The sequence below is a fragment of the Orcinus orca genome, chromosome 3 (assembly GCF_937001465.1).
Source record: "Orcinus orca chromosome 3, mOrcOrc1.1, whole genome shotgun sequence".
NCBI classification, from domain to species: Eukaryota; Metazoa; Chordata; class Mammalia; order Artiodactyla; family Delphinidae; genus Orcinus; species Orcinus orca.
The window spans coordinates 142256492-142284266 of record NC_064561.1 but is presented as its reverse complement, the minus strand read 5'-3'; the positions used below and the strand labels follow the sequence as shown (position 1 = coordinate 142284266).

Below are 27775 nucleotides of genomic sequence, written 5' to 3'. Positions count from 1 at the left end.
CTATCCACCTCATTACAAATAGCTCAATTTCGTTTCTTTTTAAGGCTGAGTAATATTCCATTGTATATATGTGCCACATCTTCTTTATCCAGTCATCCGATGATGGACACTTAGGTTGTTTCCATCTCTGGGCTATTGTAAATAGAGCTGCAATGAACATTTTGGTACATGACTCTTTTTGAATTATGGTTTTCTCAGGGTATATGCCCAGTAGTGGGATTGCTGGGTCATATGGTAGTTCTATTTGTAGTTTTTTAAGGAACCTCCATACTGTTCTCCACAGTGGCTGTATCAATTTACATTTCCACCAACAGTGCAAGAGGGTTCCCTTTTCTCCCCACCCTCTCCAGCATTTATTGTTTCTAGATTTTTTGACGATGGCCATTCTGACTGGTGTGAGATGATATCTCATTGTAGTTTTGATTTGCATTTCTCTAATGATTAGTGATGTTGAGCATTCTTTCATGTGTTTGTTGGCACTCTGTATATCTTCTTTGGAGAAATGTCTATTTAGGTCTTCTGCCCATTTTTGGATTGGGTTGTTTGTTTTTTTGTTATTAAGCTGCATGAGCTGCTTATAAATTTTGGAGATTAATCCTTTGTCAGTTGCTTCATTTGCAAATATTTTCTCCCATTCTGAGGGTTGTCTTTTGGTCTTCTTTATGGTTTCCTTTGCTGCGCAAAAGCTTTTAAGTTTCATTAGGTCCCATTTGTTTACTTTTGTTTTTATTTCCATTTCTCTAGGAGGTGGGTCAAAAAGGACTTTGCTGTGATTTATGTCATAGAGTGTCCTGCCTATGTTTTCCTCTAAGAGTTTGATAGTTTCTGGCCTTACATTTAGGTCTTTAATCCATTTTGAGCTTATTTTTGTGTATGGTGTTAGGGAGTGATCTAATCTCATACTTTTAAATGTACCTGTCCAGTTTTACCAGCACCACTTATTGAAGAGGCTGTCCTTTCTCCACTGTACATTCCTGCCTCCTTTGTCAAAGATAAGGTGACCATATGTGCGTGGGTTTATCTCTGGGCTTTCTATCCTGTTCCATTGAGCTATATATCTGTTTTTGTGCCAGTACCATACTGTCTTGATTACTGTAGCTTTGTAGTATAGTCTGAAGTCAGGGAGCCTGATTCCTCCAGCTCCGTTTTTCGTTCTCAAGATTGCTTTGGCTCTTCGGGGTCTTTTGTGTTTCCATACAAATTGCGAAATTTTTTGTTCTAGTTCTGTGAAAAATACCAGTGGTAGTTTGATAGGGATCGCATTGAATCTGTAGATTGCTTTGCATAGTATAGTCATTTTCACAATGTTGATTCTTCTAATCCAAGAACATGGTATATTTCTCCATCTATTTGTATCATCTTTAATTTCTTTCATCCGTGTCTTATAATTTTCTGCATACAGATCTTTTGTCTCCTTAGGTAGGTTTATTCCTAGATATTTTATTCTTTTTGTTGCAATGGTAAATGGGAGTGTTTTCTTGATTTCACTTTCAGATTTTTCATCATTAGTGTATAGGAATGCCAGAGATTTCTGTGCATTAATTTTGTATCCTGCTACTTTACCAAATTCATTGATTAGCTCTAGTAGTTTTCTGGTAGCATCTTTAGGATTCTCTATGTATAGTATCATGTCATCTGCAAAGAGTGACAGCTTGACTTCTTCTTTTCCGATTTGGATTCCTTTATTTCCTTTTCTTCTCTGATTGCTGTGGCTAAAACTTCCAAAACTATGTTGAATAAGAGTGGTGAGAGTGGGCAACCTTGTCTTGTTCCTGATCTTAGTGGAAATGCTTTCAGTTTTTCACCATTGAGGACAATGTTGGCTGTGGGTTTGTCATATATGGCCTTTATTATGTTGAGGAAAGTTCCCTCTATGCCTACTTTCTGCAGGGTTTTTATCATAAATGGGTGTTGAATTTTGTCAAAAGCTTTCTCTGCATCTATTGAGATGATCATATGGTTTTTCTCCTTCAATTTGTTAATATGGTGTATCACGTTGATTGATTTGCGTAGATTGAAGAATCCTTGCATTCCTGGGATAAACCCCACTTGATCATGGTGTATGATCCGTTTAATGTGCTGTTGGATTCTGTTTGCTAGTATTTTGTTGAGGATTTTTGCATCTATGTTCATCAGTGATATTGGCCTGTAGTTTTCTTTCTTTGTGACATCCTTGTCTGGTTTTGGTATCAGGGTGATGGGTGCCTCATAGAATGAGTTGGGGAGTGTTCCTCCCTCTGCTATATTTTGGAAGAGTTTGAGAAGGATAGGTGATAGCTCTTCTCTAAATGTTTGATAGAATTCGCCTGTGAAGCCATCTGGTCCTGGGCTTTTGTTTGTTGGAAGATTTTTAATCACAGTTTCAATTTCAGTGCTTGTGATTGGTCTGTTCATATTTTCTATTTCTTCCTGATTCAGTCTTGGCAGGTTGTGCCTTTCTAAGAATTTGTCCATTTCTTCCAGGTTGTCCATTTTATTGGCATAGAGTTGCTTGTAGTAATCTCTCATGATCTTTTGTACTTCTGCAGTGTCAGCTGTTACTTCTCCTTTTTCATTTCTAATTCTATTGATTTGAGTCTTCTCCCTTTTTTTCTTGATGAGTCTGGCTAATGGTTTATCAATTTTGTTTATCCTTTCAAAGAACCAGCTTTTAGTTTTATTGATCTTTGCTATTGTTTCCTTCATTTCTTTTTCATTTATTTCTGATCTGATTTTTATGATTTCTTTCCTTCTGCTAACTTTGGGGTTTTTTTCTTCTTCTTTCTCTAATTCCTTTAGGTGCAAGGTTAGGTTGTTTATTCGAGATGTTTCCTGTTTCTTAAGGTAGGATTGTATTGCTATAAACTTCCCTCTTAGAACTGCTTTTGCTGCATCCCATAGATTTTGAGTCGTCGTGTCTCCATTGTCATTTGTTTCTAGGTATTTTTTGATTTCCTCTTTGATTTCTTCAGTGATCACTTCGTTATTAAGTAGTGTATTGTTTAGCCTCCATGTGTTTGTATTTTTTACAGATCTTTTCCTGTAATTGATATCTAGTCTCATAGCGTTGTGGTAGGAAAAGATACTTGATACAATTTCAATATTCTTAAATTTACCAAGGCTTGATTTGTGACCCAAGATATAATCCATCCTGGAGAATGTTCCATGAGCACTTGAGAAAAATGTGTATTCTGTTGTTTTTGGATGGAATGTCCTATAAATATCAATTAAGTCCATCTCGTTTAATGTATCATTTAAAGCTTGTGTTTCCTTATTTATTTTCATTTTGGATGATCTGTCCATTTGTGAAAGTGGGGTGTTAAAGTCATCTACTATGAATGTGTTACTGTCGATTTCCCCTTTTATGGCTGTCAGTATTTGCCTTATGTATTGAGGTGCTCCTATGTTGGGTGCATAAATAATTACAATTGTTATATCTTCTTGGATCGATCCCTTGATCATTATGTAGTGTCCTTCTTTGTCTCTTCTAATAGTCTTTATTTTAAAGTCTATTTTGTCTGATATGAGAATTGCTACTCCAGCTTTCTTTTGATTTCCATTTGCATGGAATATCTTTTTCCATCCCCTTACTTTCAGTCTGTATGTGTCTCTAGGTCTGAAGTGGGTCTCTTGTAGACAGCAAATATATGCGTCTTGTTTTTGTATCCATTCAGCCAATCTGTGTCTTTTGGTGGGAGCATTTAGTCCATTTACATTTAAGGTAATTATTGATATGTGTGTTCCCATTCCCATTTTCTTAATTGTTTTGGGTTCGTTACTGTAGGTCTTTTCCTTCTTTTGTGTTTCTTGCCTAGAGAAGTTCCTTTAGCAGTTGTTGTAGAGCTGGTTTGGTGGTGCTGAACTCTCTCAGCTTTTGCTTGTCTGTAAACGTTTTAATTTCTCCATCAAATCTGAATGAGATCCTTGCTGGGTAGAGTAATCTTGGTTGCAGGTTTTTCTCCTTCAACACTTTCAATATGTCCTGCCACTCCCTTCTGGCTTGCAGAGCTTCTGCTGAAAGATCAGCTGTTAACAATATGGGGATTCCCTTGTGTGTTATTTGTTGTTTTTCCCTTGCTGCTTTTAATATGTTTTCTTTGTATTTAATTTTTGACGGTTTGATTAATATGTGTCTTGGCGTATTTCTCCTTGTATTTATCCTGTATGGGACTCTCTGTGCTTCCTGGACTTGATTAACTATTTCCTTTCCCATATTAGGGAAGTTTTCAACTATAATCTCTTCAAATATTTTCTCAGTCCCTTTCTTTTTCTCTTCTTCTTCTGGAACCCCTATAATTCGAATGTTGGTGCGTTTAATGTTGTCCCAGAGGTCTCTGAGACTGTCCTCAGTTCTTTTCATTCTTTTTTCTTTATTCTTCTCTGCAGTAGTTATTTCCACTATTTTATCTTCCAGGTCACTTATCCGTTCTTCTGCCTCAGTTATTCTGCTATTGATCCCATCTAGAGTATTTTTCATTTCATTTATTGTGTTGTTCATCATTGTTTGTTTCATCTTTAGTTCTTCTAGGTCCTTGTTAACTGATTCTTGCATTTTGTCCATTCTATTTCCAAGATTTTGGATCATCTTTACTATCATTATTCTGAATTCTTTTTCAGGTAGACTGCCTATTTCCTCTTCATTTGTTAGGTCTGGTGGGTTTTTATCTTGCTCCTTCATCTGCTGTGTGTTTTTCTGTCTTTTCATTTTGCTTATATTACTGTGTTTGGGGGTCTCCTTTTTGCAGGCTGAAGGTTTGTAGTTCCTGTTGTTTTTTGTGTCTGTCCCCAGTGGCTAAGGTTGGTTCAGTGGGTTGTGTAGGCTTCCTGGTGGAGGGTACTAGTGCCTGTGTTCTGGTGGATGAGGCTGGATCTTGTCTTTCTGGTGGGCAGGTCCACGTCTGGTGGTGTGTTTTGGGGTGTCTGTAGACTTATTATGATTTTGGGCAGCCTCTCTGCTAATGGGTGGGGTTGTGTTCCTGTCTTGCTAGTTGTTTGGCATAGGATGTCCAGCACTGTAGCTTGCTGGTCGTTGAGTGAAGCTATGTGCTGGCGTTGAGATGGAGATCTCTGGGAGATTTTCACCGTTTGATATTATGTGCAGCTGGGAGGCCTCTTGTGGACCAGTGTCCTGAAGTTGGCTCTCCCACATCAGAGGCACAGCACTAACTCCTGGCTGCAGCACCAAGAGCCTTTCATCCACACCGCTCCTTAATTTGGGATGAGTCGTTGTCTATTCATGTATTCCACAGATGCAGGGTACATCAAGTTGATTGTAGAGGTTTAATCCGCTGCTTCTGAGGCGCTGGGAGAGATTTCCCTTTCTCTTCTTTGTTTTCACAGCTCCCAGAGGCTCAGCTTTGGATTTGGCCCCGCCTGTGCGTGTAGGTTGCCGGAGGGCGTCTGTTCTTTGCTCAGACAGGACGGGGTTAAAGGAGCCGCTGATTCGGAGGCTCTGGCGTGACGTTGCTAGCCTGAGGCGCGCCGTTTGTTCTCCCGGGGGAGTTGTCCCTGGATCCCAGGACCCTGGCACAGGCTCCCCGGAAGGGGGTGTGGATAGTGACCTGTTTTCGCACACAGGCTTCTTGGTGGCGGCAGCAGCGGCCTTAGCGTCTCATGTCTGTCTCTGGGCTCCGCACTTTTAGCCGCGGCTCGCGCCCGTCTCTGGAGCTCCTTTAAGCAGCGCTCTTAATCCCCTCTCCTCGTGCACCAGGAAACAAAGAGGGAAGAAAAAGTCTCTTGCCTCTTCGGCAGGTCCAGACTTTTCCCTGGACTCCCTCCCGGCTAGCCGCGGTGCACTAACGCCCTGCAGGCTGCGTTCACGCCGCCAACCCCAGTCCTCTCCCGGCGCTCCGACAGAAGCCAGAGCCTCAGCTCCCAGCCCCGCCCGCCGCGTCGGGCGAGCAGACAAGCCTCTCGGCTGGTGAGTGCTGGTCGGCCCCGATCCTCTGCGCTGGAATCTCTCCGCTTTGCCCTCCGCACCCCTGTTGCTGTGCTCTCCTCCGCGGCTCCGAAGCTCCCCGACTCCGCCACCCGCAGTCTCCGCCACCCGCAGTCTCCGCCTCCGAAGCTCCCCCACTCCGCCACCCTCAGTCTCCGCCCGCCAAGGGGCTTCCTAGTGTGTGGACACTTTTCCTCCTTCTCAGCTCCCTCCCGCTGGTGCAGGACCCGTCCCTATCCTTTTGTCTCTGTTTATTTTTTTCTTTTGCCCTAACCAGGTACGTGGGGGGTTCCTTGCCTTTTGGGAGGTCTGAGGTCTTCTGCCAGCGTTCAGTAGGTGCTCCGTAGGAGTTGTTCCAGGCGTAGATGTATTTCTGGTGTATTTGTGGGGAGGAAGGTGATCTCCGAGTCTTACTCTTCCGCCATCTTCCCGGAAGTCCTCTGTACTTTTTCTGGTATGATTTTAGCGTCACCATCTTCCAGCTTCCCAGCCACAGAATTACAGGTGCCTGAAATTCTACCTTTAGAGATTCATTCTTTGTCTCAGGCTTGCTTTCCTTTTGACTTGCAGAGACACCAGAGCTACCCTGTAAGTCGTCTTAGTCATCAATCTTCTAGTAAGATACTTTGCTGGAAATAGGTAAAATTGGGGAAGATAACAAAATGTGAAGAAGGCAGTTCATCAAATATTGAGGGTAAGGAAAAGGGACACAATAAAAGCAGTAAAAACAGTATCATAGGGGAAGGCTGCAGTGGGGATCCTGAACTTTGACCTTCTTTATTTACACTTTGGGCAATGAATGGTTGTTAATGTTGTTGGTGCACTTGGAGGATGAGTTGGGTGTTGTGAAGCAGTCCTCTTTTCTCCTTTCAGCATTTCAGTGCATCGAGGCTATGCAGACCTGCTTCACTCAGGACCAGCTGGTGGTGGAGTGGCAAAGCTCTGCTCTGGAGGTGGATACATGGATGATTGAGTGGGTCCCAGATTTGGACTCAGAGTCCTCGACCATTTCATGGGAATCTGTGTCTCAGACCAGGAACTGGACAATCCAGCAGGGTAGCCAGTGCAGAGCCCACAAATTCCCTCTGTGTAGGATTCCGTTTCATTTTCATCAGTTTTTAAATCCTTAACTTTGGCTTCAAAACTGTAAATGTGTGTCAAATAGAATTTGACAAGCTAGGGCAAGCTTAAGGAAGTGTACTTCTTGGCATTTCCCAGCAATACTAGAATAGGAATCCATAGGTATCAGACCAGGCATCTGGCGTGTTTCCAGGTGGAAAACACCATCTTGACACCTACCATCAGAGAGCTCTTCCCAGATATCTTGATCACGTGGATAACACCAGAGTTTGTATCCCATCTGTCCTACCCAGGGCACCTCCTTCAGTTCTGGTTGCCTGTTTAAGATCTAGGCCCCTTCCCCAGGTGATTGATACAGGGAATAGCCTTCTTTTCAAGAAAGCCCCTGCTCCATGTAAGACACATAAGTGAGGCTTTACTCTCCAACCATTTCCTAATACTTAATAGCATCCACATGAAGAGTTATGCTTATGTAGGGATGCAGACAGAAGAGGTACAATTTATGGTACCTGAGTTCTCTAGGCTGATACGCTATTGAAAGAAGGGTTAAGTTTATTCTGTAGTGCCCCCAAATCATGTAACAAAATCAGTGATGGAGGAGAGACTGGAGCTCTTACTTCTCCTTTCCTGGGTGGCTCTGTCATTTTGTCAGAGTGGTGCAGGTTTAGTTCTAATAATTAATTTAAAAATGTTAGAAATGGAATAGACATTAGAGACCATCCAACCTAACTTCCTTATTTTCCATATGTGGAAACTATAGAAAAATAAAATATCTTCTGTAAGTCATAGCACATAAGTCTTAGTCTAGCTTTCCTTCTTCTATGCCATGCTCTGCACCTAATGCTTGTTTGTCTCTCTTCCCACTCTCTCTGTCCCCATCTCTCTCTCTTTCTCCCTCTCCTTTCCTCTCCGTCTCCCTCCCTCCCCAACCTTCCCTCTCTCTCTCTCTCCCCCCTCCCCTTTTTCCACAGATGAACTAAAACCTTTCCGGTGCTATAACATCTCTGTGTATCCAATGTTGCAAGACCGAGTGGGTGAGCCATATTCTATCCAGGCTTATGTCAAAGAAGGTGGTATGTATGGACAAGTTTCTGTTGAGGAAAGGAAACACTGGGGCCTGTCCAACATTTACACAAGGCTGTGAAGGCCTGTAGCTTGTTCACAGTTGCTTTAGTGCCCATCCGTGCTGCACCTTAGCTCGTAGTAAGCTATGTATGTTTGACCCAGTTGTGGTCACGGTATGGATTCACTGAATTTTTTTTTTTGGCTGCGCTGTGTGGCATGTGGGATCTTAGTTCCCCGACCAGGGATCGAACCTGCACCCCCTGCATTGGAAGCGTGGAGTCTCAACTACTGGACCACCAGGGAAGTCCCTGGATTCACTGAATTTTAAAGCTGGAGTAGACATTAGAGATCAAGTCCAAGCCCTTCATCTCACAAATGGAAAATTGAGGCTCAGAGAGGTGAAATAACTTGCCCAAAGTCACAAAGAAACTCAGTGCAGATAGCGCTGTAAGCAGAAACAACATTTAGCTAAGACCAAGTTAGGAACCCTAAGAGTTATTCGTAACTTGGAGATGCTAAAACATTATTTATTTTTAATTATGTAGTGATAAGCCAGGGTTTTATTGGCAAACCACTCAGACTGTATCTTTTTGAAAGTTAACATCTTCCAGATTCAACCTTAGGAAATATATCCTGTCACTCAGAGGTAGCCCATGGAGGCATACTCTTTAATTGTTTGATAATAGCTATTACAGGTATGAATGAAAGAGCTGGGCTCCAAATCAGAGTGAGAGGTCTTGTTCTCTGGTCTTGGACACTGCTTCCCTTCCTGTTCAAGATGGATGATTCTAGACAACAATTTTCTCAAACAAACTGATTCATCAGTTCCCTACTCTGCCCCCACCTCCCACCCCCAGCACTGATAAGTCTGAGGACTGGCCAGAGATTTTGTGGGGCAAGGATCTGCTGGGGTGTAATTCGGTGTTTATTATTTATCTCCCTGTCCTATAAAGGTCCATCAGCAGGTCCCATGACAAAGGCGGAGAACATTGGTGTGGAGACAGTCACAATTACATGGAAGGAGTCCCAAGAGTCAGAGAAACGGTTTCATCAACAACTGTACCATATTTTACCAAGCTGAAGATGGAAAGGAATTCTGTAAGTGAGCTTATCGACAAGTTGAAAGAACCCCAAGCCCCAGATAGATGCTATGGATAGACCTGCTATAGGGGTGACTCCCATGGCTGGTGCCCTGCCACCTTGCAGGAATCACTCAGCTTCTTTGAGCTTCTCTGAAAATGGGGCCAAGGGCACCCACCTCTTGAGTTTTTTAGAGTCAGGTGAGAGTGAAATGACTGTACCTGAGAGTCCGGTAGGAACCAGAGGGCTTGATATAATTTGTGCCTATCAGGCCGTGAACAGGTGGGCCTTCTGGGAGCTTCCTGACCTCTATTCCAGAGTGGGGCATAACCTGGATTAAAGGCTGGAGGGGGACAGACCCTGTTTCGTGGCACTTACTTCAGTGCAGGACCCTTTACCATGACTCCTACCGCCCACTGCTTTTTTCTTGCGTCTACAATATTGCCTAACATCCTGAGTTCTGGGCTGGGCTTGGATTCCCATTTAGGCTAATTTGTTGTTGTTGTTGTTACAGTAGAATACATATAACACAAAACTGACCACTTTAAACATTTGAAAGTGTACAATTTAGTGGCATTAAGTACATCCATAATGTTGTGCAACCATCACCACTACCTATTTCCGCCCCAGATAGAAACCCTGTACCCATTCAGTCGCTACCTTACCCTTGTCCCACAGTCCCTAGCAACCACAAAATTGCTTTCTGTTTCTGTGGATTTACCTATTCTGGATATTTCATATAAACAGAATCATACAATATGGGGCCTTTTTTTGCCTGGCTTCTTTCACTTAGCATAATGTGTTCAAAGTTCAGCCACGTTATAGCATGTATTAGCACCGCATTCCTTTTCATGGCTAAATAATTTTCTATTATATGGATAAACAGTTTGTTTATCCATTCATCAGTTGATGGGACATTTGGGTTGTTTTCATCTTTTAGCCAGTGTGATTAATGCTGCTATGAACATTGGTGTACAACTATCTGTTTGAATCTCTGCTTTTTATTCTTTGGGGTGTATTACTAGGAGTAGAATTGCTGGGTCATATGGTAATACTAGTTTAACTTATTTAGGAACCACCAAACTCTTTTCATAGCAGCTACACCAATTTACATTTCTACCAGCAATATATATGAGAATTCTAATTTCTCCATATCCTTACCAACACTTGATATTTTCCATTTAAAAAAAAAGTGTGGCTATCCTAGTGGGTGTAAAGTGCTATTTCAATGTGGTTTTGATTTGTACTTCCTTAATAACTAATGATGTAGAGCATCTTTGTACTTGCTCTTTGGCCATTTGTGTATCTTCTTTGGAGAAAGTCTTTTCAGACTCTGCCATTTTTTTTATTTATTTATTTTTTTGCGGTGTGCGGGCCTCTCACTGCTGTGGCCTCACCCGTTGCGGAGCACAGGCTCCGGACGTGCAGGCCCAGCGGCCATGGCTCATGGGCCCAGCTGTTCCACGGCATGTGGGATCCTCCCGGACCGGGGCACGAACCCGTGTCCCCTGCATCGGCAGGTGGACTCTCAACCACTGCGCCACCAGGGAAGCCCTGCCATTTTTAAATTGGGTTGTTTGTCTTCCGGTGTTGAGCTGTTAGAGTTTTGTGGGGTTTTTTTTAACATATTCTAGATACAGATTCCTTATCAAATATATGATTTGCAAATATTTTCCCATTCTGTAAGTTGTTTTTTCACGCTCTTGATAGTGTCTTTTGATGAAGTTCAGTTTAATCTTTTTGCTGCTTGTGTGTTTGGTGTCATATTTAAGAAATCATTGCCAAATTCAAGGACATATAGATTTATCCTATGTTTTCTAAGCGTCGTATAGATTTAACTCTTATATTTAGGTCTTTGATCCATCTTGATAGGCTAATTTTAATCAGAACATGAGTAGAGAGATTGGGGTATGAGGTGGCCAAGTTTGGAAGCCCAGGTTCCAATGCTTTTATATCAGTGCCACTAAAGCACAGTTTTCACTTGGGTTTGGCTGTGGTGTTTGACTTTTATATTTTTCCTTTAGCCAAGATAGTCAACTCCAGCATCTTGCAGTATAGCCTGGAGTCCCTGACACGAAAGACCTCTTACACTGTTCAGGTCATGGCCAGCACCAGTGCTGGGGGAACTAGTGGCACCAGGATAAACTTCAAGACATTGTCAATTAGTGAGTACTCCTTCAGTCCCTGGGAATGTCTCCTTGGCATTTCCTTTAGGCTAGTCACAGATGATGTTTCCCAAAGGCAGGGGGAGGGCAAATGAAAGGGAGAAGTGAGAAGAACCATTTGCTCTCTGACTCATTGGCCTTCCTGGAAAGCATATGGGTGAGGAGGGAGGAGGGAGAGCAGGAAAATTGAGAGCTGAATTTGGAAAGATGGCTCATTTTGCTTCTTCCTGGGTAGCCCCGAATCTTCTTAGGGAGGAGGGATCAAGTGAATGCCAACTTCACTGTCACTCCAAACCAGCTCCCACCTCAAGGCTATCCCCAAGTTCATAGTCACCAGTCCCTGTGTGTCAAACAAGGGAAAGCCTTGGTTGATCAAGCACCATTGGCCCACTTAACCTCATTGTTTGTGGAGTTTTTTGAGTAAAAAAGTGTATAATATGTTCTACTAATCAGCTTTTATATTAAAAAATGAGAGCAAGAGGGCTTCCCTGGTGGCGCAGTGGTTGAGAGTCCACCTGCCGAAGCAGGGGACACGGGTTCATGCCCCGGTCTGGGAAGATCCCACATGCCGCGGAGCGGCTGGGCCCGTGAGCCATGGCCGCTGAGCCTGCACGTTCAGAGCCTGCGCTCCGCAACGGGAGAGGCCACAGCAGTGAGAGGCCCATGTACCGCCAAAAAAAAAAAAAAAATGGGAGCAAGAAAAATTTAATAAATACAACAATAATGTAAAATATAATGTGATTCATACGATGGTTATGGGGAATATTCAAGAGGGAAAGAAGACAGGCTGAAGAGGGAGATGAAGAAGAAAGAAGGAAGGAGAATGGGAGAAAACAGAGAAATAGAATGGGAGAAACAGAAATCTCTGTCTTTGAATGACAGAGGTTTGATTTTAAGGATATACTAACACTTTAAAAAAAATGAAGCTTAAAAGTGAAGGAACATTGCAAAATTTTCAATAAAAGCTATAAATAGTCTAAGTATTCTTGAAATTCTCCTGTTCATCATCACACATCCAAAAGAATAAAAATAGCTTATGGTTCTGGAAAATGTGAGTAAAACATGTGTTTTTACACAGAAAACATGTTCTGTTTTTATTGACTAACATTGTCTTTTGGGAGTTCTTTTTGATATTGCTCTTTAAAGTCTTTTAAAATCATGTTATATTTTCACAACACTAGGCACAAGTCGCATTATCTGATGGAATTTTCTCTACGGGTCAGATTGAAGGCAAGAGCCTGCCTTGGAGACTAGAAGTTTCTTACCCTTGGTTCTTTTGTTTGTTTGCTTTTCATTTTTTTATTGGAGTATAATTGCTTTACAATGTTGTGTTAGTTTCTGCTGTACAATGAAGTGAACCAACTATATATATACCTATTTCCCCTCCCTCTTGGACCTCCCTCCAACCCCACCCCCCCAATCCCACCCATCTAGGTCGTCACAGAGCACCGAGCTGAGCTTCCTGTGCATGTTCCTGCTAGCTATCTGTTTTACACATGGTAGTGTATATATGTCGGTCCTAATCTCCCAGTTAGTCCCACCCTCCCCTTCCCGCCCTGTGTCCATATGTCCATTCTCTGCATCTGCATCTCTATTCCTGCCCTGCAAATAGGTTCATCTGTACCATTTTTCTAGATTTCACATCTATGCATTAATATGCGATATTTGTTTTTCTCTTTCTGGCTTACTTCACTTTGTATGACAGACTCTAGGTCCATCCACCTCACTACAAATACCCAATAAAACCTTCCTATAGGAGTTCACTGTGTTCTGTGGTTTAAGCGGGTGTGCTTAATTGTTCTGGAATTTCTGATCAATTGAAATTAAAAAATCTTGTTGCAATAATAGTGGTTTTGCCACTCCCGGTTGTTTGAGATGGATCTGTCCCGTGTTTGGTTGGGGTCTGATTCAGTGTGTGTTGCCACCGGCTGCTCACAGGTAAAGCAGAAATTCTCTTTTACCAGCAAGTTTCTGCTTTTTATTTTTAGAATAAATCATCAGGGAAATGAAGAGAGGATGCTTTTGCTTTGGGTTGTGGTCAAGAACTGATTAAATAATTTAGTGTCCCCGGCACACACTAAAAATCACACACTTCAGTTGTGATCTCAGTGGCATATTTGTTTGCTTATGTTTTATTACGTTTATTATTGCAGATGTTCAGTAGTTCATTACTTTCTCTTATTTTTTTTTCTGAAAATTTAATTTGCGGTTGTAACTACGGTGTTTGAGAACTCAGCATCCTTGTTTTCTACAAATACTGATTAAAACAAAATGCTGTGAAATGTAAAACATTGTAATTACCTTCCCATGTCTTTATTGTATTTGTGCTGAAATGTTTTCACATTCCTTTGTCTGGAAGAAATTCTTTGCTTTCGTTTTGATTATGTTGCTTACCTTGAAATCAATAGGTTTTCTCTTGGAAGATTTTATATATTTGGGGGAATATGTAATATATCTAATAAAAGATAAATATTATCATGTAAACAACAACAACAACAAACACCCTCATACCTTTTTATGGCTGAGTGGTATTCCATTGTATATATGTACCACATCTTTATCCTTTCATCTGTTGTTGGACATTTAGGTTGTTTCCATGTTCTGGCTATTGTAAATAGAGCTGCAATGAACATTGAGGTACATGTGTCCTTTTGCATTATGGTTTCCTCAGGGTATATTCCCAGTAGTGGGATTGCTGGGTCATATACTAGTTCTATTTTTAGTTTTTTAAGGAACCTCCATACTGTTTTCCACAGTAGTTGTATCAATTTATGTTCCCACCAACAGTGCAAGAGGGTTCCCTTTTCTCCACACCCTCTCCAGCATTTACTGTTTGTAGATTTTTTGATGATGGCCATTCTGACCAGTGTGAGGTGACACCTCATTGCAGTTTTGATTTGCATTTCTCTAATAATTAGTGATGTTGAGCAGCTTTTCATGTGCCTCTTGGCCATCTGTATGTCTTCGTTGGTGAAATATCTATTTAGGTCTTCCACCCATTTTTTAATTGGGTTGTTTGTTTTTTTGATATTGAGCTCCATGAGCTGTTTATATATTTTGGAGATGAATCCTTTGTCTGTTGCTTCGTTTGCACATATTTTCTCCCATTCTGAAGGTTCTGTCTTTTCATCTTATTTATGGTTTCCTTTGCTGTGCAAAAGCTTTTAAGTTTAATTACGTCCCATTTGTTTATTTTTGTTTTTATTTTCATTACTCTAGGAGGTGGGTCAAAAAAAATCTTGCTGTGGTTTATATCAAAGAGTGCTCTGCCTATGTTTTTGTCTAAGAGTTTTATAGTATCTGGTCTTACATTTAGGTCTCTAATCCATTTTGAGTTTATTTTTGTGTATGCTGTTAGGGAATGTTCTAATTTCATTCTTTTACATGTAGCTGTCCAGTTTTCCCAGCACCACTTATTGAAGAGGCTGTCTTTTTCTCCATTGTATGTTCTTGCCTCCTGTGTCATAAATTAGGTGACCATATGTGTGTGGGTTTATCGCTGGGCTTTCTATCCTGTACCATTGATCTATATTTCTGTTTTTGTGCCAGTACCATACTGTCTTGATTACTGTAGCTTTGTAGTATAGTCTGAAGTCAGGAAGCCTGATTCCTCCAGCTCCGTTTTTTGTTCTCAAGATTGCTTTGGCTCTTCGGGGTCTTTTGTGTTTCCATACAAATTGTGAAATTTTTTTTTCTAATTCTGTGAAGAATGCCATTGGTAATTTAATAGGGATTGCATTGAATCTGTAGATTGCTTTGGGTAGTAGAGTCAGTTTCACAATATTGATTCTTCCAATCTAAGAACATGGTATATTTTTCCCTCTGTTTATGTCATCTTTGATTTCTTTCATCAGTGCTTTATAGTTTTCTGAGTACAGATCTTTTGCCTCCTTAGGTAGGTTTATTCCTAGGTATTTTATTCTTTTTGTTGCGATGGTGAAAGGGATTGTTTCCTTAAGTTCTCTTTCTGATTTTTCATTGTTAGTGTATAGGAATGCAAGAGATTTCTGTGCATTAATTTGTATCCTGCCACCTTACCAAATTCATTGATTAGTTCTAGTAATTTTCTGGTGGCATCTTTAGGATTTTCTATGTATAGTATCATGTCATTTGCAAACAGTGACAGTTTTACTTCTTCTTTTCCAATTTATATTCCTTTTATTTCTTTTTCTTCTCTGATTGCCATGGCTAGGACTTCCAAAACTGTGTTGAATAGGAGGGGCAAGTGTGGACACCCTTGTCTTGTTCCTGATCTTAGAGGAAATGCTTTCAGTTTTTCACCATTGAGAATGATGTTTGCTGTGGGTTTGTCACATATGGCCTTTGTTATGTTGAGGTAGGTTCCCTCTATGCCCATTTTCTGGAGAGTTTTTATCCAAAATTGGTGCTGAATTTTGTCAAAAGCTTTTTCTGCATCTATTGAGGTGATCATATGGGTTTTATTCCTTAATCTGTTAATATGGTGTATCACATTGATTGATTTGCATATATTGAAGAATCCTTGCATTCCTGGGATAAATCCCACTTGATCATGGTGTATGATCCTTTTAATGTGCTATTGGATTCTGTTTGCTAGTATTTTGTTGAGGATTTTTGCATCTATATTCATCGGTGATATTGGCCTATAGTTTTCTTTCTTTGTGACATCTTTGTCTGGTTTTGGTATCAGGGTGATGGTGGCCTCGCAGAATGATTTTGGGAGTGTTCCTCCCTCTGCAGTTTTTTGGAAGAGTTTGAGAAGAATAGGTGTTAGCTCTTCTCTAAATGTTTGATAGATTTCACCTGTGAAGCCATCTGGTCCTGGACTTTTGTTTGTTGGAAGAGTTTTTTTTTTTTTTGTGGCGGTACACGGGCCTCTCACTGCTGTGGCCTCTCCCGTTGCGGAGCACAGGCTCCGGACACGCAGGCTCAGCGGCCATGGCTCACGGGCCCAGCTGCTCCGTGACATGTGGGATCTTCCCGGACCGGGGCATGAACCCGTGTCCCCTGCATCAGCAGGCGGACTCTCAACCACTGCTACACCAGGGAGGCCCCTGTTGGAAGATTTTTAATCACAGTTTCAATTTCATTACTCGTGATGGGTCTGTTACTCTTGGTTCTTATAGATCTCCCTGCTTCTGTCTTTGATCCTCTACCATCTGTTTTCCACACAGCAGCCAGAGTTTAAAATCCTAGACCCCCTGCCTAAAACCCACCAGTGGCTTCTGTTGTATTTTGAATTCAATCCAAACTCCTTCCCATTGCTTTCAGGACCCTTCCTCATCTGTCCCTCCCTGACCTCACCTCCCACCACTTCCCGTTTATGTTCTCATTTATGCTATTCCTTCTGCCTGGAATGCTTTCCCCAGCATGAACGTGGGCAGTTCCTTCTCATTATTCACATTAGCTCAGATTTCACTTCTCCAAGGAGTCTTCCTTTGCCACCCTACCCACTTTACCCTACTCTCTATCACCCCATTTTATCTGAAATAATCTTAGGTTATTTATTGTCTGAATTCTTGAGCCAGAAGGTAAGCTCCACGAGAGTAGGGATCTTGTGTTTCTTGCTTCTTGCTATTTATTTTATTACCCAGAAGAATGTTTGGCAAATTGTAAGTGCTCAGAAAATGTTTACTAGATGAATGAAGTTGGAGGATGAACGTGGGGAACACAATTTCTGTCAGTATTATTCAGGGAGAAGAGAAATTGAATGAATTTGAATTAAATTGAAAGAAAACATGTAGGGTATATGTTGCTGAAGCTACTGGAAGAAAACATTAATCTTTGATTTTTGTCAAGAAAGTAAGGGGCTCAACCTGCTACTGACTTTTGTTCTCCTTTTCTCAAAGGTGTCTTTGAGATTTTTGTTATAACTTCTCTGGTTGGAGGTGCCCTTCTTATTCTCATCATCCTGACAGTGGCGTATGATCTCAAAAAACCCAAGTGAGTTTGTAGACAACAGTGTGGGCCCTCAAAATCGGGGGTGGAAAGGGGTGGAAGACACCATGGGTGGAAGAGGGCACACTGCCATTAAGGGGTGTCCATTCATTTATTGAGTTGGTACATATGTATTGACTTTATTGTATGCCTTACACTGTGGCACATCAGAATTCTAACCAAACAGGAGGACTTGTATCCCCGACAGCGCTGTGCACTGGGCCTAGGACTTTATGAAGCCGGGGAAATGCCAGCTGCCCCACAGGCCTTGTCTTCTGTGTTCGGCATCTGAGACTAGAGTTGGGGAGAAGATCCTCTCTCTGTGTGTCTAGAGGTGACCCGTGGTAGCAGCAAAGGCCCTCAAGGCCACCAGCCTCTCTCCCAGGCAGAGCAGGGAGCAGGGTGCCCATGGAGTTAGAGCACTGGCCAGCGTATGCCCAGCACAGGCAGGTCCTTGCTTGTGTCAGAGGGCTCGCTGAGGGCCATTTGTCCTGCCTGCTCTGGCCACTGTAGGGAAGGAAGCTTGTCTTCAGGGTCTTGTGCTTTCTCTCTCCAGAGAGCCTCATTCTACCCTGAGGGTCAAGGGCTCTCTCCCCATTAGACCGCTCTCTCCAGAGTTACACAGTCGTGGGCCTTCTCTGCCAAGCAGCTGTGCTTAGTTATGGCCAAGCTAATGTCAACCTGAGTCAGCTTTGGGTTGTAAGCAAGTCATCAGCACACGTTCTCGTACATTTTGCACGTCCGACAAGCTCCCAGGTGGTACTGATGCTGCTGGTTGGGACCACACTTTGAGAATCACTGCTCTGAAGTGTGGGTGTCTTGTAAGGCTTAGAGTGTTACCTTTCCTGGGGAATAAATCTCAAGGAAATGTGATGGTGTGATTTTCGGCATCAGGACCAGGGGGTGGAGATGCAGGGTGGGAGAGCAGGGAAGAGTAAGAAAAGCTTTGCCGGGGAAAGGTCTCCTCCCATCACGTCCCATAGTTGACTTGCAATTTCACTCCCCAAAGTACTTTGCTTTCCCAGTTTCTGTCAGGAGGCTGTGAGCTTACCCTTATTCAATAGGGAGCCGTACGATTCCCTGCATCGAAGCCCTGCTCTTTGGCTTGGCCAAGCAGTAGAAGTAAAATTCTTGGACTCACTTCCTATTTTAAAATCTTATCTCTTATTAGCAAATGAAAGCACCTATGTTTGCCCAGTGTCCCCAACCCTGCTGAAAGCAGTATAGCCACGTGGTGTGGAGATGATTTAAAGGTAAACACTCCTGTTTTTGTTAAGGAGATGGTTGAGCAGGCTGGTTGTGGGAGGTGGACAGGGTGATGGACTGAGGTTTGCATAGGGTTCACATAAAGAGAACTCGAGGTTAAAAAGTCCCAGGGAATGGCTGGCAGGACAGGTGGAATCAGCCTTCCTGGAATGACTTTGACCTCATTCTTTGGACAAGAGGAAAGGGCTTTACCAGGCTCATAGGACGCAGTGTTTACTGGGCATAAAACTGGTCCTATAAAGGGTGCCACGGAAGAGACACTACCCTTAAGGACCTGACTATCTAATTAGAAAGCAGGAGAACCCAGCTATAAGATTGGAGACCATTTAAAAAGCAGCCACGAGCAAGTTAATCTAGAGACCACCTGGGGACCCGAGGGGCCGCTAATGTGCATTTCTGTCCAGAGGCTGGGGCAGGCTGCATCAGATTGTTTTTCTCAGATTAGAGACATTGGCAATGGGGTTTCCTAGGGAGTTATCCATAATAGAAACCTCCCATTTTCATACATTTTTAAATTGAAAACTGTTCTGAAATTTTAAGGTTTAATTTCTCGGTTAAGTAGAAAGAAGCCCAATCAAATATAACCTTTAAATCCTTGTTATTGAAAGACTGTTTCCAGTATTCCTTGATATGGAATTTTTAATATTAGCCCCTGTTTCAACTCAGAAGTCTTTTTTTAACACGGACGTGAAAATTATTTTTATTATTTATTTAATTAAATTTTGGTTGTTTCTATTTTCTTCTCTATCATTCATGTGTTACCTTATTTCATTTCCTGCTTACCAAAAATTATTAAGAGAGTGAACTAATTCATAGGCAGTCTTGTCTGATGTCTAAAATGTTTTTTGAATCATCTGTAGGTCTGGCCTCTGTAGCAGTCACTTATTAATCACTCACTATACGCCAGGCAGTGAGCTAGGCTCTGGGGATACAAAGATGTCGGACACCACACCCACCAGGAGGCCACCTTTGATTTTCTGGTGATGTTGGACAAGTTATTTGTCTTTGTGATAATTCTAATTTTGATGCTTCCATCTTCACTGGGATTTTATGAGCATATGATTATGTGGAAAATAGCCTTGAGCTCTCTAGAAGAAGAAATTGTTTGAATACACTGCATTCTTCTCAGGAAATGGACCACTCTTGCTAACCTCCCATGGAAGGGCACCACTTCTGGCCTCTAAGAGGGGGGCTGGTCCAGAGGTGGGGCTTTGGGTGTCTCAAGCCTAATAGCTTTTGGCTACATCATATGTGGCCCCCAAATGACCATTGGGGTGTCCCTTTCTCTTTTCCAGGATAAGCTAAATCTGAAGGAGTTTGATGACTCTGTGAACACAGAAGAAGATGGGATTCTAAAACCATGTTCTGCCCCCAGTGACCTTATTGACAGGTTGGTGGTAAATTTTGAGAATTTTCTGGAAGTGGTTTCCACAGAGGAACCTGAAAAGGGTCAGGAAAATATCTTGGGAGGGGAAAAGAATGAGTACATGACCTCCCCATATGGGACTTACTGTCCCGCAGTTTCAGTCGAGATTCCACCGAGAGAATCGCAACACCTATGTTCTGGAACGCCAGAGGGGATCTGCTCAGAAGCCAAAGAGCATCCTCTCCCTCCTACCCAAGGTTTAGGGCCAGACCATCTCTGTGGGGAAGGAGCACCAAACCCATACTTGAAAAATTCAGTGACAACCAGAGAAATTCTCATGTCTGAAAAACTTCTAGACCAAACCCAAAGAGAAGTCTAAATGCCGCCACGGCTTGAATCCCCCTACGTCTCAGTGTGCATGACTCACAGAGAGAAGACTTGGCTACAAGAGCTTCCTTGGCGTCTCCCCATCCCGCTTGTGTTAGAGAAAGTTTCGCACACCCCCGAGTGACGCGTTGAGCTTGGTTGGCCCAGACGTGTAGCTTGCTTGAGAAGAAAGGATGGTGGACTTCCCTGGTGGTGCAGTGGTTAAGAATCCGCCTGCCAATGCAGGGTACACGGGTTCGAGCCCTGGTCTGGGAGGATCCCACATGCCGTGGAGTAACTAAGTCAGTGCGCCACAACTACTGAGCCCACGTGCCACAACTACTGAAGTCCACATGCCTAGAGCCCGTGCTCTGCAACAAGAGAAGCCACCGCAATGAGAAGCCTGCGCACTGCAACGAAGAGTAGTCCCCGCTCTCCGCCCGTGCACAGCAATGAAGACCCAACGCAGCCAAACATAAATAAATAAATAAATAAATTAAAAATAAAGATTTAAGGGCTTCCCTGGTGGCACAGTGGTTGAGAGTCCGCCTGCCGATGCAGGGGACACGGGTTCGTGCCCCGGTCCGGGAAGATCCCACATGCCGCGGAGCGGCTGGGTCCGTGAGCCATGGCCGCTGAGCCTGCGCATCCGGAGCCTGTGCTCTGCAACGGGAGAGGCCACAACAGTGAGAGGCCCGCGTCCCACAAAAAAAAAAAAAAAAAAAAAGATTTAAAAAGAAAGGATGGTGATCAGCCTGAGCACTTTGCAGAGGAAAAGCAGTTTATTTTCTTTTGTTCAGATAACAAGCTCTCGCTAAGGCCTCTGACGGATTGACTTGGAGGGGCAGTGGACACCAGAGGCGGACATATCTGGCCTTCCTGAGGAATTGGGCCATGGGCACAGTCTTTGCTGGGACCACTCCTCGCAGCTCCAAGAGAGACTTTCCCTGTTGCCAAAGAACAGTTGCTTAGTTGGCACTTGGGTGGTCTGCCAGGAGGCGAGGCTCTCTCCCTCCACCTTGACCTCCCTGGCTCCAGGCTACACCTCTGAGGTAGCGCTGACACCACTTTAGAGATTAAGTCTCTCTCTCAACATAGTGGTGGGAGGTGGTGTGGCCCTCCTGATGGTGTGCCTGAAATGCCTCATTACCCTCATTAAATCTCAAGTGTCTGTAGCAAAACCCCCACCCAGGGCTCTTGCCCTTGGTCCACTGCATGGCTGGGGATAGAGGAACGAGGGAGGGCCTTGGCAGCGCGCTGGGGAACGGACTCTCGCTGGGCCGGCAGGTCCACACCACTGTCCAGACCACTGCCCAGCCCTGCAGACAGTTCCTGGAGGCCCTCGCTGCCCCTCTATCTTGCACCCAAGCCTGGGAATAGAAAGATACCAAAGACTGCAGCAGCTTTTTACAGGGACTCTGTCCCCTCACGCTGGCTCAGAGCCCAGGAATGCTTACTAAACACACCCTTCAAAGGCCTCTTCCCAGAAGCAGCTGAGTAGGGCCTGTGGACATGGAATGCTTAGCACCTGTGCTGCTCCAACACCAGGACTCCTCTGCCTTCGCGCGGCAAAGCCCAGGGCTTGCAACCATGACTGGAGCCTCTAGCTCCAGTGCTAATGGCAGATACCTGGGAACTTATGGCTGGCACTGGGCTCCTACCCTGAGCACAGTGACATCACGTGACTTCCTGACGTGTGGCTAAGACTCACCTGGCCATCAGGGGAGGTCGCTGAGAGCCTGGTGAGATGGGGGCAGCAGGGCACAGTGAGCCCGGCATTTGCCAGAGAGAAAGGCTGACGGTAATTTTCCTGAGTGCTTGAGAAGTCAGTGCTTGTGTAGCAGGCGACTTCACAAGCCACCGACTCAGGTGTGCAAAACCATCACTTTACTTTTCTAGAACTAAACTTAATTTCTGGCCCAAGGCCCTGGCCTTTCGAAGTGGCCATGGCCCAGTGCAATGATTTGCGTCGCCTCAGGTTTGTAACTCGGTCTCACTAGGGATTTTGTGCCCCATCCACCCTGGGACTGGCTCTGAACGCCAACGGATGTTCAAGAGAGCAGCACGGAGTCTGCTGCCCAGCGCTGGGCAGGGATGTGCCTCCACGCCTTCCCGCCACCTGCCTCTGTCCTCAGCCAATGGCTGCATCCTTATCACAGGCACAAGCAGGGGTGATGCTTTCCCAAAGCTCTCCTCGTTAAATCTCCAGCGTCTGTAGCACCCTCCCACCCCCCAAATTCGTCACTCCTAGTTTACAGAACAGCAACTACTGATAAATCAAGGAATAAGGGGGGCCTGGAGCAGGGCTCTGGGGAACCTGTGTCCTGGGAGTGGAAAGGGACCAAGCGAAGGGGATACATGGGGTCCCGGCTGTGGTGGGTTCTCTCCGCCCTGATACCTCCCCCACCCCCCCGACTGTTGTGATGTGGGCACTTCTGTGAGCCGCCAGTCCCTCAGAGTTCCAGACGGGGCCCTTTCCGCCTGCTTCTGATTTGTGAACTCACCGGAAGTCCTAGCTTGGTGCCCCAAAACTCCTCCCTCCCTCCTGTGACCCTCTGCCACCTCCAGCTGAGGGACGGTGCAGGGGGGCCGGAGGAGCCCCTCTAATCTTGTTGGTCTCACACCTGGGTGAGGCTTTTGAACCTGAAGTCCAAGAATTTGATGGCTGGGGAGAAGAAAAGGTCACAGGTGGCTTCTGTGAGTGGGTTTCAGAGATGAAGATGTTACCCTCTTCTCTCCTTCCCTTAATTATTCATTAAAGCCTGAATGAATAGTTTGCAAATACCACACCCTGGCCCTTAATCTTTTCATTTCTTCTTCCCTTTTCTCACTTTCCTTCTTGCCTCCTGTCTTCTGCTTCTTTTTTCCCACGACTCCCAGCAGCTTCTCATCTTTTTAACACTTCCTTTTTTTTTTTTCCTATTTCTTGTTTCTTTCTTTTTATTCCTTTCTCCCCTTCCCATCAGCCCTGCTTGTATGATTTCCAAATTTACTTTTGCTACCTTTGAGGGCTAGGGAAATCAGGGTCCTCTGTTTTGTTCTAGACGGTCCAAGATAGGTTCATAGGAGTCAGCATCTCCTCTAGTAAGAGGGGCAGGAAGCCCAGAAGCGCATTCTGCAGGCCACACACTTCGCTCTCCAGAGCAGATCACAGGACATGGCCTAAAAGAAGGCAGTGGTGACCTTCCTCTCCTGGAATCGAGTCATGAACTGTCCCCACTCCCAGTGTCCTGCGCTGCCTCTGTGACTGGAGAAGGTCATCTGCGTTTTCTCTGTTAACTGTCAGAGAGACGTTGAGAGGACACAAACAGGAAAACTTGTGTTTTAGCAAGGTCATTAAAAACTGATAAAATTCCCGTTAGAGTTTTCTAGGGCTCTGGGAACCATGCAAACACCTACGTTAGTGCCCTATCAATAGCTTTCCTTTTACAATAATATCAGGGAAAAAAATGTTAAAGAATGGCAGAGAAGCCAGTCTGTGGTTAAAAAAGAGAGATGATACCTTCATTCTTTCTCGGGTGGCTACAGTAAAACACAGTAAAAGCACCAGGTCGGGGGCGGGTCCGGGTGGGGAGGGGCGTGGCTTGAAAAGGGCCCCAGCCGTCCCCAGGCCGCTCCTACCTCGTGCGGGGAAAGCCCGTGCGGCCTGCCGGCTGCGCGGCCCGCGCCCCACTCACTGCTGCCGCTGCAGGCACGCTTCAGCCCAGGGCTCAGCCAGCCAGCCCTCAGGCCCAGTCTGGGCCCTGTTTCTGTGGGCCCATGAGCCAGAAATGATCCTGACATTTTGAAAGGCTAGAAAACGAAATGAAAGGAAGAATAACGTTTTAATGAGGTGTGAAAATTCCATAGAATTCAAATTTCGGTGTTTACCGGTGAAGCCTAATTGGAACACAGACACGCCATCCTTTATGTGTCACCCGCGGCTGCTACCCACAGACAGAACTGAGTAGTAGCTGTGACACAGAGTTTCTCCTACAGAACCTAAAATGATCACCATCTGGCCCGTTACAGAAATAGTTTGCTGGCCCACCCCTGTGTAGCCCACAGACATGGGGCTCAGACTGCACAAAGCACTTTAACTTGGAAATGGTTGCTAATGAGAAAAAAAAAATCAGACTGTGTCATCCTGGGTTTCTAACAGGATAGGGACGGCCCGCTTGGAGGGGCACACATCCCTGGCTCGCCAGAGCCCTCACAGTCGCTGTCCCTGCTGCCCAGAGCCAAGCTGGAGACTTGTTGGCTACTTACCACTTACTCCAGTGGTCCTTGACCCAGGTCATTTTATCTCCCATCCCCCAGCCATCACACATTTGGCAATGCCTGAGGATCCGAGCTCACCTCTGCCCTGGGCCCACGTCCCTTGCCATGGGTGCTGTTCAGCCTCCATACAGAGCTCTAGGTGGCACTCTTTTTTTCTTTGTAAATTTAAATTTTGTTTTGGATTCAACTTTACAACAACATCGACGGCAAAAATCTCGTAATACCAACTATTTATATCATTCTTAATTCACGCCTGATATGATCTGTGTGTCCCTGTACATGTTTTCATCTATTGCAAGTTATATATTGATTCGATTGCAGTCTCCCTTTACTGTCACTTATTTATTTCGTGTGTAAAATTCCATGTATGAATATAGCTCATGGTGGCCACACGGAACCCCTCGATGTACCTGCGTGTTGTGGCTTGCTAAGAATTGTTTTAAACGTCCTCTTCGTATAGAGAGACACTTTAGGGAACTTCGTTGCACAAAATTTTCTTTTCCCACATTTGTCCTCACTCCTTGGGACTGTTTCCAGAGGTAGAATGGCTGGGTCAGAGTTTTATGGTTACTGCATGACTGTGCCTCCGCAAAAGCTACACTGATTTGCAATATCACCAGACACGTCTGAAGTATCCTTTGTCCTTTTCCACTGGTCATCAGCTCTTCATTGCTGTTAATTGGATTTTGTCAATTTACTGGGTATGGTCAATGAAACTTCATAGTTATTTGTGTTGCTTAAATCATTATGAAGCTAAACTTTTCCCATCTATATCTTACTGTCCACATGTCCACCTGTTGACATTACAGAGTCTTCTATTTCTAAGCTCCCAGGGGCGTTGAGAGACCAGCTGAGCGCTAGAAATGAGAGGCACTAAGCAGGACTTCAGAACAATTGATGGACTTTGTCCTCTGGTTGACTATTTAAAAGTATGTGGGTTTTGTAGGGTATTTAAAAAGACATTTCATGCAGATGTATTTTAACTGTTTTATGCAAACATTAATTAGCGACAAGGCCTATTTATAATCAAAGTATGTGGCTTTACCGTGTCTTGCGCTCTTGCTGGGTGGGAGGTCCGGAGCGGAGTGACAAGGGTCATCAGCAGGCCTTGTTCCCTCTGCAGCTTTTACTGGACACTCGGGTCAGCAGGGGGAGAGTTTGCTCAGAAGCACAAACAGCCACAGTCCACGTTTGCAAGGGCCTGGAGACCTCCCCTGCCCTCCGCGCTGAGCTCCTGCTGGGCCATCCTGTCCAGATGCCTGTCCCCTTGCTACTGAGAAAGGTGCGGGAGAGGCGGGGGGTGGGAGGTGACCCCTCCAGGAGAGCTCACAGCCAGCCGGCCCTGAGCCGCAGGGGGCTGTTCAAGGGAATCGAGGTGCTGATTCCCTTTGTAGGAATGGAATTCTCTGTCCTGCCCAACTTCACTATATGTGTACGGCGAAATGCCAGGAAGGTGTCCGGAGGCCTGGACTTGGAGACAGAAATCAAGATGTGCAAACCAGAATGATGATGGCAACGAGGAAGGCTGACCACGTGTACCAGGAGAGATGCCTCTCTGTGGGCTGTGCACGTTGTCTTTTCCACATACTGTTCGTATGTCGATGCAACACGTAATGCATGTACAAGAAAGTTCTCTGTCTTAAGGAGAGTATGAAGACATGTTGTTATAATGAGAATAGCCTTTCAAATGCTTTATTGTAAGTGCATTTACGTTTTGATCTTTCAAATAGTAAAGCTGTAATACCGTTTTTATGTAATGCTATATTTCCATTTTAAAGCTTTACCCACTCAGATGTTTAAAATGAGACGTGAAAAAATGTAAAAGGCTAGCTTTGTTAGACATGAGGGGTCTTGTGGCTGTGGGAAGCACCAGAGCTCCAGGTGACCAGGGATCAGATGCCGGCAGTTACCCATGCGCGCCTCCCACCAAGGAGCCAGCCAGGCCTCACGCCCGAGCTGTGGTTGTCTTCCTGCTTGATTCCTCGGGGCAGAGTTTCAAACTCCTTCCGGCTCCTCGAGCTCCCTCGGGGTCTCCCCTCACTGCTCTCAGCAGGTGACGTGGCCCCCACTCATGGAGGATGCACTGCCGGCCCGTCTCTCTTCCGGGAGGGCCTCAGAGGCAGAGGTGGCCCTGCTCTCGTCCATCCTTTCCTTGGCCTCTCCTGTACCTTCAAGTTCTCCCTCTCCAGCAGTTCCTTTCCCTTGGCCTCTAAACTTGCTCTGGTTGCTTCCAACTTCAAAGAGGACAAAGGATGCTCCTCGATCTTCACCTGCATCTGCTACCTGTGACCCTGCAGCCCGGTCTGTGCTTTAGGGTAGAAAGGGCCACATCTAGTGTAGCAGTTTCTCCAGGTGGCTGAACTCCTTTTCTTTTTCTTATTTTGGTAGTGAGAAGATTGCACTGCTAAAATATTCTAGAGGAATAGAAAGCAAGTGCTTCAGGAGCAGACAGTTTTGGAACAGGGTACAAGGGCACCAGACTGGCCTCTTAAGTACCCAAGTATAAGGCACACGTGTGCCCACTCTTGTTGGAGAAACGCTGGAGTGGGGCGGTTACCAGATTTTGTTCTGTTCATCACTAAGTTCGCCCACAGTTAATGTTTACGAGCACTTGCTGTGTACCAGGCATGTGCTAAAGGCTTTCTGTGCATTATCCAGCTATTCTCACAGCGCTGTGAGGTACTACTACCCAACTTGCAGAAGGGTGGGGACCATAGATAGGATAGTACCATTATCCAATTTACAGACGAGGAAACTGAGCTCAGAGAGGCTTAAGTGACTTGGCCACAGTTCTGCAACCAGGGAGTGGTGGGTTGCAACCCAGGCTCCCAACTCCTCTTGTGCTACTCTGCCTCTGGTCAATAACAAGTTGGCTCCTGGGGTCAGAGAGAGTTAAAGGGGAGTGGAGACTCCAAGGTGTGGAGGGCCCTTGAGAATCTCTTCTTGGCTGGGCCTGGAGACCCTTCCTCTCTCTCATTGCCTGCCAGGACCCCTGAGATTGGTTTCAGATCCAGGAGTGGGTAGGGTTGGGGGCGGGCACCATGTCCATGTTCTCAGCACAGGGAATGAGAGGAAGGGAGAAGACCCAGGGAGCTTGAGCTTCAGGATGGGCTTGGGAAGCTGCAGAAGCCAGACGAGGTGCCACGACAGAGTGATAGACTCTGGGAGCACCCTGGGACCTCGGGCAGGGCAAAGGGAAGTCTGGTGGAAGAGGGGATTTCCCATGACAGTTGGAACAGGGCGCTGCACGTGACTTTCCCCTCCCACTAATCCCTTCCTTCCACTCCTCCCTAA

General features: G+C 44.7%; 1 protein-coding gene across 1 annotated transcript in view; it reads left to right on the top strand.

The window, feature by feature from the left end:
• IL31RA (interleukin 31 receptor A) overlaps window positions 1–26177 on the top strand; it is a 64164-nt gene extending 37987 nt beyond the window's left edge. The window contains 8 exon segments of the mRNA XM_004286863.3: window positions 6791–6973; window positions 7969–8070; window positions 9016–9085; window positions 9087–9160; window positions 11167–11307; window positions 17136–17229; window positions 18395–18476; window positions 19785–26177. Coding sequence (XP_004286911.1) covers window positions 6791–6973; window positions 7969–8070; window positions 9016–9085; window positions 9087–9160; window positions 11167–11307; window positions 17136–17229; window positions 18395–18476; window positions 19785–20234 — 1196 coding nt within the window. The 3' untranslated portion in view covers window positions 20235–26177.
• Window positions 26178–27775: the final 1598 nt, after the last annotated feature.